A 17353-nucleotide genomic window follows, 5' to 3' on the forward strand; every position below is an offset into this window, starting at 1 on the left:
ACCACATCAATGACTTCCTCGAAACGACGAGGCTTGTCTAACTGAAAAGCAGACAGGGGACTCGGAAAATGCTGGTTCTATAGTTAACATTGGTGATCAAGTTGAATCATCACGCTGATCAGTCTGTTCAATAACTGAAAGGTTTTTCTGCAGCAGGTTGTCAGCTACTGTTGCGTAACGCGGTTCCGCGAGCGCAGGCGCGAGGACGCGCAGAAGCTGCGCAAAAATGTTTCGTCAGATCGCTTCGTTCATTGATTTGGGAAGTGAAACACCTCGACGTGAACAACTTTGAGAAGGCTGAACTTTTACATCCCGAACATGCGGTATTTATACGCAACAAGGATATCCGAAAAACTATTCTTTTCGCATATGAGATTCTTTTCACTGCGCTTAAAGCACTTTCACATACGCTGACGTCTGTTTCTCTTGTTATTCGAGCTGTTTTGAATGACAGGAAAAATATATTTGTTTGTTTGTTTTGCTTATCTGCATTTTGCAATGTTGCAGTACGTACATGGTAAACATTCACTGAAGAACAGCTGTTCAATACATTCTGTAGGCTTTCCCAGTCTACCCTATAAATTAACCAATAACAACAACACCCTTAGTTTTAATATAGTTCGCGACCTCTTCTCATTTAATGTGAAGCTGGCCACGTAGAAATGACTCAATTCACATCTCTACATTTATAAACGTTTGTTCACTTTTCAATTTATTTTAAAGTTACTATTTGTTTTTATTCACGTTACCATATATCAAAATTAGATGATAAATTCATAAGTAAGAAATGTTATAGCAATTTCTTTACTGCTATTAGTAGCTCGTTAACACCTGGACTAAAACTGCAGTTATGCTGCACAGTGGTGGTCGCCTAAACTCGCTCATTATCTGTAACTACTACCAGAACACTCCGAAACTCTACTCTGATTGGGTGACAGACACTCGGTCGCTACAGGTAGCCAATAAAAACGTTTCGGTGTTTTTTTGTGGTCTAGGGTTCCTATAAATTGGGCGATTGGGCAGTTGGAGTCTCTTTCAGGGTAACTGGAGAGACATTAGGAGCGACGGTGTGACAGGAAGTCTAACAGCAGTTTTACATTGCACAGCTTGATCATTTAAGCGTGCGACGTCTTCCTCACAGGTATGTGGTCATGCATTTTGAAAAATTATACATGACCATTAAATGTTTTTCTGTTAAATGTATCTATTAAATGTATTGTGAATGTTCTATAGATTTACTGCAGACTGCAGTTCATTAATGTTCAAACTATCTGTAATGTAATCCAGTTACATCTAATTATTTATGTAGTGCTTAGTTGTCATAAGTAATTTAGAAAATGTTTTGCGTTAAATATTTGAGACCCAGTGTATAAATATTTGTCCACTGATGTGACATAAAGCATCCTTTCCCCAGCCTTGCAACTTATATTTCTAGTTGAGACAATGAAAGCGATAAAACTACATAAAATTATCTTACCTAATTTACAGAATGAAGAGAAACAGAAAATTGATTTACTATGTAAAAACTGATAAGCAAAATCTAAACAGGTTCAATGACTGAATTGCCATAACAACCTCTCTCTCTCTCTCCCTTTCAGCTAGAGCTCTCATCATCCTCTCCACAAGAAAACCATCTTAGCCGCTGTTTGTACCTGTCCGTGTGCATTCCTCACCGAGTTCACCACTACCATGGCTCCTACCCTTGCCACAGCATTCGCCCGCCGCTGGTGGATGGCGGTGACGGCCATCATCGAGAACCTCCTCTTCTCTGCTGTGCTGCTCGGCTGGGGCTCTCTGCTCATCATGCTGAAATCTGAGGGTTTCTACTCCTACCTCTGCGCAGAACACGGTGAGCTACCCACTGCAGCTCACGAGCAAAATGACAGGGTGCAGAGGAATATCTACCCCAAGTCCACTCATATTCCCAACCAAAACCACAACATAACTTTACCTTCCCCCCCAATCTGTTGCAGATGTGAGTCTGTGCTTGTTACATATACATATACTGTATATTACTGTATACAAATCAACACGTGCTGCATTTAAAATGTTCAGGCTATGTTGTGCAATAACAGTGCAACAGGTTTTTAGCAGGTGAAAGAGCTCTGCAAAACATTATTCTCTCACTGTGGGGAAAGAATTCCTCCATTTAGTCCAACAGCATTTTTAAAATCACCTCTTCATTAAAGACCCTGCTTTGGGAACCCCCCCTAAAAGGGGCTGGGAAGACAACATGTTGCTCCACTGGGATCCAGTGACCTAACTAAGATCAGCCATAAATTTAGGGGCCCAAGGCTGTGTAAAACATAGCCATTCGTAAGTAATAGCTTTATGGGCATTTAACTGGTGTGGTCAAGAGGTATTTTTCTCCCCATCTTTTTCTTTTTTGCAAGATGGATTCTCAGCCTTGTTGACTGTGTCATGATTGATTAATTGACTTGAGTATTGACCCAGAGTCTAAAGAGGGCATGTGTTTGTTCTCCCTGAACCTGAACACTTTGTTCTAATTCTTCCTTTTGTTCCCTGGAATTTGAATTTGAATTAGTGAGAAACTGGGACCTGATAAATCACAAAAGTCAGGTTGCCCAGCCCAGTAGAGGGGAAAAAAAAGGAGTCACTTGGGAATGGAAACAGTAGGAGGCTTATGGGCTGCGACTGATCTGGCTGTGTTCACAGCATGGTGTTTGTTAGCTGCAAAGTGTTGTGCCTTAAACACCTATTTGCCTTGCAGCAAAATGTTTTTCTCTGTCTGACTTAAGAGCTCTTACTAAAGCTATAGAGAATGATTGGATCTTAGTCCTGTACAAGATCCTGTCATTTAAAGATAAGGTGACAACATCAAGTTAAAAGTTCTAATCAGTGGAATGTATGTAAGATAATCCATAAATGCCAAAGCAAACAGATTGACAGATTCCTTCAAGGATATGAGTTTGTCTGTTCAGTGCTCTCTGTATGTTAGGAAGCATTTTTCTTGCAGCCACACATAGGAGGGGCAATGTGATTTGACAGACAAACCTGCACATATGCAAGGCTGTATGATGAAAGGTTTCCTGTAGTGGTAAAGGTCCAGTTTTGCACATAGAGGACAGCTTCCTCAGCAGAAAAATTGAAACGATGTAGGCCTTTGCCCTCCTGTGGTGTGCGTGCATGTGAGGTGGCCTCACTCAGCATCTGTTCCTATGCTTGTTATCAGATCTGGCAACTCCTGTAAACAGGCAGTACATGAAAAGGGCAGCCTCAGCGCTAACTTTCCGTTATCTAAGTTCTGCTCCCAACTGCATCAGACATATTACCTTTCTTCCCTTTCATTGAGCAGATTTGCCTTTTAAAAATGCATGTCTGAGAATTATATTCAAAGTTGATGGCGCGTATGAAGTAGAGTATATGGTAAAATGTTTATGAGAGTTCTTTAGTAATTCTGTTATTGGATGCAATGTTGGATCATACACTGAAAGAATAGTCCATGCTAGTTGTAACTTAATCTCTACCTATCACAACTGGGGTTGATCTGTATATTATCACAGACAAAAAAAATTGTGAATAATAGCGGAAATCAAAATTTATTTTTAACTTAAGTGCATTTAAAATACACATACAACAGCACCAAACAGGTCAACAGGTCAGGTATTTTTAATGTATATTTTAAACTACAGGAAATAACTGCATTGGTGTCAGATAACCACTAGTTCTTGGGGAAATAAATTCTCATGATGGGAAAAGTATTCCCATCTCTGAAAAAATGGTTTACACAAAAAATAATGAGAGTGCTGGCTCCGTTGTTTTTTAAATAACGTGTTTTCTGTGACTATACAGTGGTGTGAAAAAGTGTTTGCCCCCTTCCTGATATCTTAATTTTTTTGCATGTTTGTTACACTTAAATGTTTCAGATCATCAAACAAATTTAAATATTAGACAAAGATAACACAAGTAAACACAAAATGCAGTTTGTAAATGAAGGTTTTTATTATTAAGGGAAAAACATTTCTAACCTACATGGCCCTGTGTGAAAAAGTGATTACACCCCCTGTTAAAACATAAATTAACTGAGGCTTATCACATCTTTGGAAAGCTGAGTTCAATTTCTCTAGCCACACCCAGGCCTGATTACTGCCACACCTGTTCTCAATCAAGAAATCACTTAAATAGGACCTGCCTGACAAAGTAAAGTAGACCAAAAGATCCTCAAAAGCTAGACATCATGCTGCGATCCAAAGAAATTTAGGAACATGTGAGATACAAAGTAATTGAGATCTATCAGTCTGGAAAAGCTTATAAAACCATTTCTAAAGATTTGGGACTCCAGCGAACCACAGTGAGAGCCATTATACACAAATGGCAAAATCATGGAACAGTGGTGAACCTTCCCAGGTGTGGCCAGACAACCAATATTACCCCAAGTGCGCAGCGACGACTCATCCAAGAGGTCACAAAAGACTCAACAACAACATCCAAAGAACTGCAGGCCTCACTTGCCTCAGTTAAGGTCAGTGTTCATGACTCCACCATAAGAAAGAAACTGGGCAAAAATGGCCTGCATGGCAGAGTTCCAAGACAAAAACCACTGCTGAGAAAAAAGAACATAAAGGCTCGTCTCAGTTTTGCCAGAAAACATCTTGATGATCCCAAAGACTTTTGGGAAAATACTCTTTGGACTGACGAGACAAAAGTTGAACTTTTTGGAAGGTGTATGTCCCATTACATCTGATGTAAAAGTAACACAGCATTTCAGAAAATACCAACAGTAAAATATGGTGATGGTAGTGTGATGGTCTGGGGCTGTTTTGCTGCTTCAGGACCTGAAAGACTTGCTGTGGTAAATGGAACCATGAATTCTGCAGTCTACCAAAAAATGTCTGGCCATTTGTTTGTGACCTCAAGATGACGTGCACTTGGGTTCTGCAGCAGGACAATGATCCAAAACACACCTGCAAGTCCACCTTTGAATGGCTTAAGGAAAACAAAATGACTTTGGAGTGGCCTAGTTAAAGTCCTGACCTGAATCCGATTGAGATATTGTGGCATGATCTTAAAAAGGTGGTTCATGCTTGAAAACCCTCCAAATGTGGCCAAATTATAACAATTCTGCAAAGATGAGTGGGCCACAATTCCTCCACAATGCTGTAAAAGACTCATTGCCAGTTATCGCAAACACTTGATTGCAGTTGTTGCTGCTAAGGGTGGCCCAACCAGTTATTAGGTTTAGGGAGCAATCACTTTTTCACACAGGGCCATGTAGGTTCGGATTTTTTACCCTTAAAAATAAAAACCGGACGGCACAGAAAAAGCGAGAGGCGAACTTGAACTGATGTGCTCTTTATTTTTATAAATACATGCAACCAAGTTACCAGTGGGAATACGTCTGAAAGCCGAGTTGTAATGTTCCGAAGACTTCCAGTGGATTCCGGGACTGCTAATGCGCAGCGTTGCTCCTCGGGACCTGTGGAAGTATTAATAGGGAGACATAGCGATGAGAAGCAGGTGTCTCCACTCAGTAAACCGGTGATTGGAATCAGGGTAAACGAACGGTACGGCCGTCGTCTGATATGGGTGTTTCCCTCTCGGTGTTGGTCCAGCCAACCGTGACAGTTTTGTGTTTGCATGTGTTATCTTTGTGTAATATTTAAATTTGTTTGATGATCCGAAAAATTCAGGTATGACAAGCGTAAAAAAAAAAAAGACCTCAGGAAGGGGGCAAACACTTTTTCACACCGTTGTAGATGGTTGCAGAGGATAGAGATTAAGTTAAGAGATTAAAAGATTTTTGTCTCTTCCGGTATGCAGGTTGACTTGACCTACCACTTTCCCTTTACCACATACTACCTTCGCACCTCCATCATACCTTCCATTTTGTTCAGGATGTGTGTGTATGTTGTCTTTTGATGTGGTAGTGTTAGTGCCATCAATAGTATCATGTCTCTGCTAAGATCATTTAAATCAGCCAACCAGCCGACACCAGGTGACATTTGCTTGTCTAAGTGCAGCATAATTCTCATTCAGATTGTCTTGCTAGTATATTCCACACCACCAAAAACATACAGAAACATACAAAATTAAAAATACAACCCCCAATCCATATTAAACATAAAAATCAACTGTGGGTATTTTAAAGAGAAATTATATAATTTGTTAGACACATATAAGACACATAATTATGACACATAACTGTGACTCCGCAGAAAGTGTAATCCCATAATAATAATGTGTTATCGATCAGATTGTAGACTGCAACAGGAGACTTCAAATTTTCCAAATGAAATATTTTAAAGTAGGGAACCGAAGTGTAGGCCTGCAGAGATAAATGCGGAATGGAGCTGGTGTGAATTCAAATTTTCCAAATGAAATATTTTAAAGTAGGGAACTGAAGTGTAGGCCTGCAGAGATAAATGCAGAATGGAGCTGGTGTGTGAATTACATTTTCAATGAAACTGTTTCAGTGAAACACTGAAACTGCAACTCAAAGGACTGGTCACAGCTCCTGGTATCCTTCAGTCTGAGAATCATCTGACTACCGCTTTTTTGGTATTGGTATTGCCTTGTCCGGTTAGATGGCCATACCTGCTATTGTTTTCCAACGTAATTGTGTAGAGGGCTTTGTGTGGGTGGCAACACGGCCCTTGAGTTTATTACTTTGTTTATTTTTAGCATATTGTTTGCTAATTGTTCGTTCCCAGATTCCACTTATCTGATCCCACACAACTTGGTCCTATATGCTTTAAACTACTAAAGGGCTATAAAAGTGAAACATGAGACATATGATCTTGGTGGATTGTATTTGATCCCTCCTGTACTGATGGACATAGGCTTTGAATCTTTCACCAGTAATATACACAGATTTGTCCATGCTGTATTTCACTTATTTACAACATAATTTGCTTAGGTCCCATTACAGTATCTGTAACTACAGTAACTAATTGGTTTATGTACTGCTAATAAAACTTGGAATTCAACTTAACCCAAGTGAAGCTCAACTCTCTAGACAGTATTATGTAATGTAAATGGATAAATACTAACTAAATCGAGAAAACTGTTTAGAATGTCTAAGAACTAATTATAGTTTTATATATTCCCGACACCAGTTCCCTAAGATGCATCCGATTTCTACTAGCTTAGACCTTAATTAGGCTAGCTGAACAGACAAAGTAGGCTATTTTAGTCATAAGGACTTTTATAAATCTGATTATGCATATTCCCACATCTTGCTCTGACTATGTAATACAGCATGCTCTTATAATTTAGAGTCAGACAAATGTATTAAGTATAAACATTCATTAAACCTATGCCCAGATGTATTTCGATCCTTGGTCATAGGCTAGTGGGGTAAGGGTATATAAATACAACCCCAAAACCTCCTACAGGAGCAAGGGAGGACACTTTTATTATGAGTATGAAAATCCTCTGTATGACCTTTAATGGATTTGCATGCTGTAATCTAAACATACATTTTGAGAGCTATTACAGTAATACTACCTGAGGTATACTGACCTTTTTATTTTATTACCTGCTGAAGTCTTCATTTGATAGTTATTGTACTAGTAGAAAAACTCTGGGAACATATGCGTCCAGCAAGTCGGCATGCTGACAGAAGATCAGAGCAGCAGACCTGCTCTGGGAGTCTTGGACACTGAGGTGCTCCAGCAATGTGAGTCAGCTTCATCAGCAGTCTTCCCGCTCCCAGTTTCGGTTGTTGCTCTGAGCAAATGGAACTGTCAGGCCAACCTTGCACAATGTTGCTTGCTAATGGGAGAAAATCGAGTGTCATTGCAAATGAGTGACACAGCGGCAACCGCACCGTGTCCAACCATTTACTGGGAGCTAGCATACAACTCCCACTCGAAGCACATTAATATCCTCAAACCTTTTGTCCTCAAACCTTTAGTGACCCGAGGAGTGGCATGCTTGATAGGCCAGGGTCTCATTCATGTTAAAGTTGTATAGAACGTTAATGCTATGGCATTAGCATGAACGCTAACCACCGACACTCATTAATGCAGAGCAGTTCTGTGCTAGGAGAGAGGGCAAGGAAGTTAAAGCCAGATGGAGACTGATTATGTAACAGACCCATAGTGCGATAATAAACTTTGTTCCAGCAATGTGCAATAAAAGAACAGTAAATTGTAGCTTTTCTCCTCCCTATCACAGTCTTATCTAAAGCTTTTACTGACGTCACAAGTACTCCCCATGTCAGTCAGCAATTCCCGGCTGCGTGAAGGTCAGAACGCAGCTAAGTACTGCTGCTGTAGGAGACAGCAGAGACCAACCTTTGAGACAGCATACAGTTTACTAACCCACACATTCTTAACCCAGCATACAGTTTCCCCATCTATCCTTTCATTCCCTTTCTCATCCATGGATTCATCCCATCAGTTAAGGAGTTAATGTGCACTAGAGCGTGTTAATCAGTTCAGTTCGGTTTTGTGTGTGCTAGCATGCTTTAAATATGCTTGCACATTTGGAGGAAAGAGCCATGCAGTTTCTAATACAGCACATGAGGCAGTATGATGGAACAGCTATAAAGATATGAACCTTTTTTCCCCTCAGTCTTCAGCAGGGCCCCTGTGACCCATGTTTGTTATGTGCAGCGCTGCTAGGGGCCTGCTAGGGGCCTCGCTGATTGCACACCATTAGTGCACTCTTCTCATATCTAACCTTGGGTTCTGTTCTGTTTAGTTTAAATCCCACATTTTTCCCATTTCTTGATTTTGCTTATATCCTCTATGACATGTTCTTACCACATTTTTTAAAGGAAACATCTAAAAGGATGTCCTGTGCATTCATTTTAGAACTGGTTGAATGTAACTTGTGTGATGTGCTAAAAGCTTCATGCCTGCACTGACAATTTCTGATTAATCCCTATGCAGTTGTATTAAGAATACTTTAAAATTAAAACGTACTCTTGTTTAGGAATGTCCATAGATGCAAGTGCTAGTTATGCAAATTGTCACAACCTTTTAGCTGGATATAACTACTAATTGAATCAGATTCAGTGTGATTATTCAATAAAACATTGGACGTTGTAATCCAGTCCCTTCCATTCTCTAACCTGCTGATCCATAATCCTTATCCAGGTGCTTGGTGAACAAAGTAGGTGACGATTAAACAAGCTACCACTGACGCATAAAACTTAAGCAGACAAAACGAATTCCCTTAACTGACGCGATCATTCCTGGTCCCTATTCGCTTGTCCAGGCAACAGCTCGGCCTTTAACGTCTCCCTGCCAGCCGCGGGCCCATCGGATGGGGGCGAGGAAGACTACCAGTATGAGGACTACCAAGCCGTGTCACACGGTGACGGTGTGGAGGTGGTGCCCCTAAAGCCGGCGGAAGAGCAGATGCGGATGAACGGCTGGCTGATCTGCAAGGAGCAGGATGAGATGCTGAACCTGGCGTTCACCGTGGGCTCCTTCCTCCTCAGTGCCATCGCCTTGCCCCTTGGCATCGTCATGGACAAGTATGGTCCTCGCAAGCTGCGTCTCACCGGCAGGTCAGTCCCTGCGCCACATGCACGCATTCCACGGAACTGCAGTCAGTGACTGACTGTTAGTCAATGCTGCATTTGAGAATGCGTCCTGTGCATGCGTAGGTTTGCATTCTTTATTGACTATCAGCTTCTGACTGTGACTGGCCCTGTGATTTCAGTGCCTGCTTTGGTTTGTCATGCCTGCTTATTGCCTATGGAGCCAGCAACCCTAACGGTAGGACCGTTGCTAATTTTCAGCTTATTACTACCACGTATGGTCTGGCAAAAGTTAAAAACTTATGATAGCAGTAGACATGGAAGGCTAATCATTAGACATGACGTGAGTAGGTTAAACTGACGATGTTAATGTTAGCGTGTGTGTGCTCCCTCCAGAACTGTCTGTTCTAATCTTTATCGCCCTGATCTTTAATGGCTTTGGAGGAATGTGCATGACCTTCACATCACTTACGGTGAGTTTGTCTGTGTGTATGTGCGTGTTTGTGTGCGTGTATATGCATAAATGTCATGGTCTTTTTTGGAGTGCTGTATTACTGGGGCCTACCATTTGCTTTTATTTTTATATGACATCTTCAGTCCCCCCCCCCCCGGAAAGCACCAGACACAAAATCTCTCTCTCTTTTCTCTTTCTCTTTTCCTCTCTCTCCCTCTCTATCTTGCTCTCTCGCTGTGCAGCAGGTTAATGATTAGGTCCATCATGGGCTCTTGATTCTGTCTCTCGTTCCTGTTGAGTGGTTTTTGCTGAGGCGTGAGCTCTCCGTGTTAACTGATGTGGTGTGGCGTTTAGCCACTGACCCAGTAACAGCCAGCTTCAAGATGACTCCAGGGGTTGTGTAACGTGGATGGAAATGCGAGCACCATGAATTCTTTTTTTCCCTTACCATGCAACCCTGCCAGAGCTAGGTCCACGACTTTATTATGGAAATTCTTGACGCTTTTGTTCAATTTCTTTCTTTTCTTCTTTTTTAAATATCTTCCACAGAAGAGCCTTTAAGTATCTGTAGCTAGGTGGCTAAGGTTTTGAACACAAGCCTCATATTGTACCCACTAAACCAGCCCCCTCTTCTCTTCTACACACTCACTTTGTCTCGCACTTGGTCAGAGAAATGAGTGGCGATAGTAGGCTGATCTAATTAAATACAGAAATATAGAGAGACCGAGATGTAAATGTAAACTGAGAAAAGGGGGGTGACAGAGTGAGGAAGAGTGGGAAACATAGATTTATCTGGTGTGACGGCTTCAATCTTTTTCAGAGAACAGTGTACGTGTGTGTGTGCGTGTGTGTGTGTGCGCGTGTGTGTGTGTGTGCGTGTGTGTGTGATTTCTTTCAATTCTCACTGTCTTTCATGGCATGCGCTTCTGGGCCCCAGAAAAGCACTCTGCCTGTTATATAGCTAACATTACTGCACCAAAAATGCTCCTCTGTTATGCCCTCCTAATTGCACACTGTTCTTTCTGCTCCACTGAGCACTACTGTCTGTCCAGGCTGAGTCCCCCCCCCCCCCCCACGGCCATGTCCATTACCCACCCTGCAGGCTACTGATCACTGCACAGCACCAGAGCCAAGGTGATATGTAACAGCTGGGTGAGCTATGTCTGCCACATCACATGTTAATGGGTTTCTTCTGCCGTCTTCAGCTGCCAAACATGTTCGGAGACCTGCGCGCAACTTTCATTTCCCTCATGATCGGCTCCTACGCGTCCTCCGCTGTCACGTTCCCTGGAGTCAAGGTGCGTTGGATTTACGAGGCACAGTACAACGTTTGACGGCACTTAATCCAGTATAATCCTGTTTGTGGCGATTACGGATTTGTGCATTTTGTGTTACGGTATATTACAGTTTCACTGGAGGTAGATAAGATTAGATATGCTTATAGTTCCATTGTCTTTATTAAGATAACAAAGAACAAACATATGAGAAATGATGTTATGTTAATGATAATGGTAATGGTAATGTTAGGAGCAACATTTGAGTTTATTTTCATTCTGTCTTTGTAGGTGATTTATGACCTGGGAATGACCTTCATCACTATCCTCGTGATTTGGGCAGCATGTGCTGGCCTTGTTTTCCTCAACTGCTTCCTCAACTGGCCCCTGGAGGCCTTCCCTGGCCCTGAGGACATGGACTATACGTAAGGAACACACTGTAACTAGGATACACATACACACACACAAATATGCATGCCAGCACATACACACTATCAATCTACAACACTTGAAATCTTTCATAAAGATTTCATAGAGATTCCTCAATATCTTGGCCTGGATCCTCAGAGTGAAGATCAAGTTCAGCTGGTTGGGCTTCGATCACAAGATCACAGGGAAGCAGTTCTACAAACAGGTGACGATGGTAGGCAAGCGGCTAAGCGTGGATAACTCCATCAAGCAGAAGGACCTGACCATCAGCGAGCGTAACAACATCTGCCTGTCCACCACGGACCTGGAGGTGCAGTGCGAACCGAAAGAAGAATGTAAGACCACATCTTATACACCTGTCCCACAAACATCTCACAAAGCTGTTTGCTTTTGCAAAAATATCTACTTAGTCCCACGCCCACAGCTTTGGAAGTTACACGATAATCCTCATTAATGCACTGGTGTCCAAAGACACAGCTACACAACCACATTAAAGCCTATTAAAGACTGCAATCAGTGTAGAAGAAGTGAACTCGGAACCTCACTGCGTGATGATGTATCGCATGTCAGAACCCAGAGTGGTTTGTGGTAGTGTGGTAAGGAGTGAAGCGTGTGGAGGGCATGGGCAGTAAAGTGGACGCTGGTGCTGTTCTGGTGCTGTTCTGGTCCGCAGCTCAGTCCTTCCTGAAGAGCATCTCCAGCCCTCTCTTCCTGCTCAGCCTTGTCACCATGTGCGTCACGCAGCTCCGCCTCATCTTCTACATGGGAGCCATGAACAGCATCCTGGAGTCCATGAGCGGCGGCGACCTTAACACAGGTGTGCATGTGTGTGCGTTTGTGTGTGCGTTTGTGTGCGTTTGTGTGTGTGTGTGTGTGTGTGTGTGTGTGTGTGTGTGTGTGTGTGTGTGTGTGTGTGTGTGTGTGTGTGTGTGCGTGTGTGTGTGCGTGTGTGTGTGCGTGTGTGTGTGCGTGTGTGTGTGCGTGCGTGTGTGCGTGCGTGTGTGTGTGCGTGTGTGTGTGCGTGTGTGTGTGCGCGTGTGTGTGCGCGTGTGTGTGCGCGTGTGCGTGCGCGTGTGCGTGTGTGTGTGTGTGTATGTTAGAGAGAGAGACAGATAGAGAAAGAGAGAAATGGACATTGTGTGCTTTGTTTGCTTTCATTTTGATCAACTATTTAGTGTTGGTAAAGTGTAAAATCATTTGTAATTTGTTCCCATGGCAGTGTGAAATTTTTTCCCTGTACCTTCTTTCCACCCTTCTGTGCCCTTGAGACTGTCCCTACAGTCGAGAGAATAGAGTTGGGTAAGGCAGCAGATATTCTACTAGGGCTAGATATTCTAGGTAGCAGTATGTGTGTGTGTTAAGCTCCTAGCAGGCCTGTGTTTAACCTTGCTCTACGCAGGTTGCAGTTAGAAAAAAGCATTCTTACCCTTCTCCATGACTCCACAATAGTCTTTAGAACTCACAATCATTACATTAGATTGCGTTATTAACCACAGTAGTTACTGACTAACCTCAGGTTATTCACTGTAGTGCACACTGATGAATACCTCTCTCTCTCTCTCTCTCTCTCTCTCTCTCTCTCTCTCTCTCTCTCTCTCTCTCTCTCTCTCTCTCTCTCTCTCTCCTTCTCTCAGTGAGTCTGTACTCCTCTATTTTTGGAGTCATGCAGCTGCTGTGTCTGCTCACCACTCCGGTGATTGGCCAAATCATGGACTGGAAACTGAAGGACTGTGATGATGGCGAGCTTGATATTAAAAATGACACCAAGTGAGTGGGTGCCCACACCTCATAGTGCTGGGCCATGACATCACTGTGCAGCTTATTAACACATCCCCAAACCAATAACACATGGTCATCATCATTGATAAAGAACGTATTAGATTATACTACGTGCTACATCAACACAGAGTCATACTGTATATAGGAAAATACTGCTGAAACATGCCAGCGCCATATCTGTGGGAGTGTGTGGGAGATAATCGTTTGTCTACCGTGTGCTGACAAACTGCATGTGTGCGGTGAGTGATCTGACTGGCCGTTCTCTCCGGGCAGTAACTGCTCTGGGGGAAATGCTGCATCACACGCTTCCCACGGTTGGCCTCAGTAAGCCCCTACCACTGCACAACTGTGTGCTGTGTAAAGAATGCGTCAGTCCTCACGAGCACATTAGTCGTCATAGTCAAGCTGTGATTTCAGCCAGAGGTGTTGCTGTGAATGCCAGGGGTTTTTGCTCTGGTTAGAGCACTATTCTGGCTTCACTTTATTTAGGTTTATATATATATACTGAGCTGGCTCTCTGCTCCTCACAGGGACCAGCCCCAGCGAAGAGACAGACAAATCCAAAAGATAACCAACGCCACAAGAGCCTTCTTCCTCACCAATCTCATGCTTGTTGGCTTCGGTGTTACCTGCCTCGTTCCTGTCCTCCAGCTACAGGTGAGAGAACGAGGAACTGTTCTCAAATCAGTTTACCCAAGTGCATACACACACCATTATGTTTTAGCGTGTGCACACACACACACACACACACATATCCACCCACACACACACACACACACACACACACACACACACACACATACACACACACCCACACACACACACACACACACACACATACACACACATCCACACACACACCCACACACACACACACACACACACACACACACACACACACACACATACATATCCACCCACCCACCCACACACACACACACACACACACACACACACACACACACACACACACACACACACACACACACACACACACACATACATATCCACCCACACACACACACACACACACACACACACACACACACACACACACACACACAGTATACAGCATACAGCAACATGTTGAGGCAGCATTGGCAGTGCTACTTAGTCTCTATTAGCTGTACACTGTTGCCCCCTAGAGGACAAATTGTTAAGCTCTCTTAAACCTAAACAGTAAACTTACTGTGAGTTAATAATGAAGTGTGAACAGGCTTGGCAAGCATTGGGCTATATAGATAAAAATACATATATTTAAAAATCATTTAAGATCTGCCTCTAAATCCGTTCTCTCTTCTAGCTACTCTCCTTCGTCCTGCATACCATAGTCAGAGGGTTCATCCACTCAGCTGTTGGAGGACTTTATGCTGCTGTGTAAGTTTGTGACTGAGACACACTGTTGAGTGTGACCCAAAGCTGGACACACTCTACCAGCCTCGGTGGCAGACCTGCCTGTAATGTAGGAAGGAAGAGGCACCCTTATGGACAGGATGCTATTAAAGGATCATGTGTGTGTTTGTCTACAGTTACCCATCGTGCCAGTTCGGGAGCCTGACGGGGATGCAGTCACTGATTAGTGCCATCTTTGCCCTGTTCCAGCAGCCTCTCTTTATGGCCATGATGGGGCCTCTTGAGGGAGATCCGCTCTGGGTAGGAAAACACACAAAAATGCACACGCCACACAAACATAAACACACACAACCAAATTGTCAAACGGAGCAGCCTGAGTAAGAAAATGTAACAGTCTGTACTGTAAGGTGTTCCCTTTCTGTTGCTTTTGCTAAGGTGTCTCTCCTGATTTCTCTCTCTCTCTGGCTCTCTCTCTCAGGTGGATGTGGGTCTCCTGGCTGTCAGCATGCTGGGGTTCCTGCTGCCTCTCTACCTGATTTGCTTCCGCAGAACTCTCCATAGCAGGAGAAAGGCGAAGGAAAACGATGCTAAGATCTACCTCAGAATCAATGGCACCGACAAACATGAGGCTTTCGTCTAAAGCCAGGCCTGGTGTACACAGGGAAAGACAGAAAACTGAGATTTTATAATCACATACACAATATATACACACACAACACATACACACACAACAAATTCACACACACACACACACACACACACACACGCACGCACTCTCACGCACACATGCACAGACACACACGCACGTTCTGACACACACAGACATGCACGCACACACAAACACCCAACACAAATAGGCGTTTTTTCTGCTTGAAAATAATTAATAATGTTGTCATGGAAACTGACAACTGTTATACCGTCTTTATGGACTGAAGCGAAGGATGATAGCAGAGAGGTGGAAAGAGATAAACGCCCATCAATACAAATAAGTCAAATTAACTAGTTTTGATTGGGGCTATTTCCCATGAGCTTTTTCACTGTCTGCACTATCCTGTATGTGCCTGTGAAGGAGACCTATAGCTGTCAGGAAACGGCCCACTCAGCTATATGGTTATTGGCACTGTGAGGACATGCTGTCCAGGTCTGGTCAAGGAGTTAAAAGAAAAGGAAAGACAGCAAACAGCAAAGACAGGGAATGATTTCAGCCAGTCCGGTGCCTCTTGTAGTGCCTCAGCTCTATGTAATGTGCCTCGGAGTGTGTTGTATTTTAATTTATTAAAAATAATTTTTATAGGTGTTTAGGTTTTTTGAAGGTACATTTACCAAGCTAGCAAAGAGTGCTGGTGTATGTGAGACTCACTGAATTAATCATGAAGGCTATTTATATTTCAGTGTCATGGTGCTAGCCTCCTTCAGATATCATACAATAGCAAAATCAATCAAAAAGAAACATTCCAACCTTGTTATGTGGGTTCCTTCCAGCCATGCAGTGGTTGAGCATAACGTGTTTATTCTGTGTCACCCCCTGGGGGCACAAAAAGGTAATACTGAACTGCAAGTGCAGCATCAGCCAGCACCATGACCTTCAACAAATCTCTCTAGGGTGGGATACTATATTTATTAATATACATTTATAGTTGCAATGCATGTAGCTTTAATTTTACATTCCTAGCGCAAACAAATATTTTATCTTATATAGGCTGCACACATAAAAGTGACTTTAATATTATAGTCATGTAGTTTGTGGCGAGTGAAATTGTTGGGGGGTTGGCCCATATACTCCATGGGACTTACAGCACTTTTAACATTCAGGATTTCTTGTGAATCTCCAATAACCACATCTCCATTTTGCCTGCCTTCCTTTGTGCTTTAATATCATTCTCTTGCTGTCCTTTAGAGTGTTAATTGTCAGGATCAAAGCTTCTTTGTCCCTTTAACATTAGTGCATTTTATGTCAGAAGAGAACTCATAAATGCACTTTGTGCTATTTACAGTAATGATGTTAAAAGATATAAGTGTGATAGTATGAGGAGAGTACGTATGTTTTGTTTAATATTGAGATGTTCTATATTGTGTATTTATTTCTTCTTTTAAACCCAGTCTCATCGTCCTGGTTCTTTTGGTAACCTCATGTTATTTTTTTCCTCTTGGAGGTATTACTTAGGAGCAGCATTAAATAAACTGTGACTTTACACATTTTTTTTGCTTAGTTTGCATTTACTAATTATCAGGACATTTTAATGTCCAAGATGGCTGTAAATAGGATTTCTTAAAGGGAAATATTCTGACCATAATTCATTCAAACATATTCAAACCCATGCTATTTAAAAAAAATAAATTGCACATAAAGTATAAAACAGATGTTGAGTTGTTTAGATTATCGCAGTATGACATGTTTTATGTGCAACATAAGTCTAAGAGATTAGGGTTTGATACAGAAAATATGTGCATAAAATGTCAAAACAGAGTTTTCAAACTTCTTCCTAAAATAAGTATTCTTGATAGCTCTCTGAATGGTGATTGTCTTAGAAAAAAATGTGAAGCTTCGATCACAGATAGACACTGGACTTTAAGGTCTTATGGCAAAGGCAGCTGTTTTTCTGTGCTTAT

At 42.4% G+C, this 17353-nt stretch overlaps 1 protein-coding gene across 3 annotated transcripts; it reads left to right on the forward strand.

Moving 5' to 3' along the window:
* Positions 1 to 249: 249 nt before the first annotated feature.
* On the forward strand, positions 250 to 16942 carry slc43a2b (solute carrier family 43 member 2b). Of its 3 annotated transcripts, none has more exons than XM_081702761.1 (16): positions 250 to 323; positions 996 to 1141; positions 1603 to 1849; positions 9187 to 9481; positions 9637 to 9692; positions 9851 to 9927; positions 11114 to 11206; positions 11474 to 11607; positions 11750 to 11946; positions 12285 to 12428; positions 12893 to 12910; positions 13246 to 13378; positions 13921 to 14047; positions 14694 to 14767; positions 14920 to 15043; positions 15222 to 16942. In XM_081702761.1, exons 3-16 carry the CDS (start codon positions 1690 to 1692, stop codon positions 15381 to 15383), a joined length of 1794 nt encoding a protein of 597 aa, XP_081558887.1. In that variant the 5' UTR covers positions 250 to 323; positions 996 to 1141; positions 1603 to 1689; the 3' UTR covers positions 15384 to 16942. The 3 variants fall into 3 exon arrangements, with proteins under 3 accessions (XP_081558887.1, XP_081558886.1, XP_081558888.1); XM_081702760.1 differs by having other exon boundaries at positions 251 to 323; positions 1599 to 1849; XM_081702762.1 differs by lacking the exon at positions 12893 to 12910 and having other exon boundaries at positions 254 to 323; positions 1599 to 1849.
* Positions 16943 to 17353: the final 411 nt, after the last annotated feature.

Source organism: Electrophorus electricus, chromosome 19 (genome assembly GCF_041902795.1).
Source record: "Electrophorus electricus isolate QZ-2024a chromosome 19, ASM4190279v1, whole genome shotgun sequence".
NCBI lineage: Eukaryota > Metazoa > Chordata > Actinopteri > Gymnotiformes > Gymnotidae > Electrophorus > Electrophorus electricus.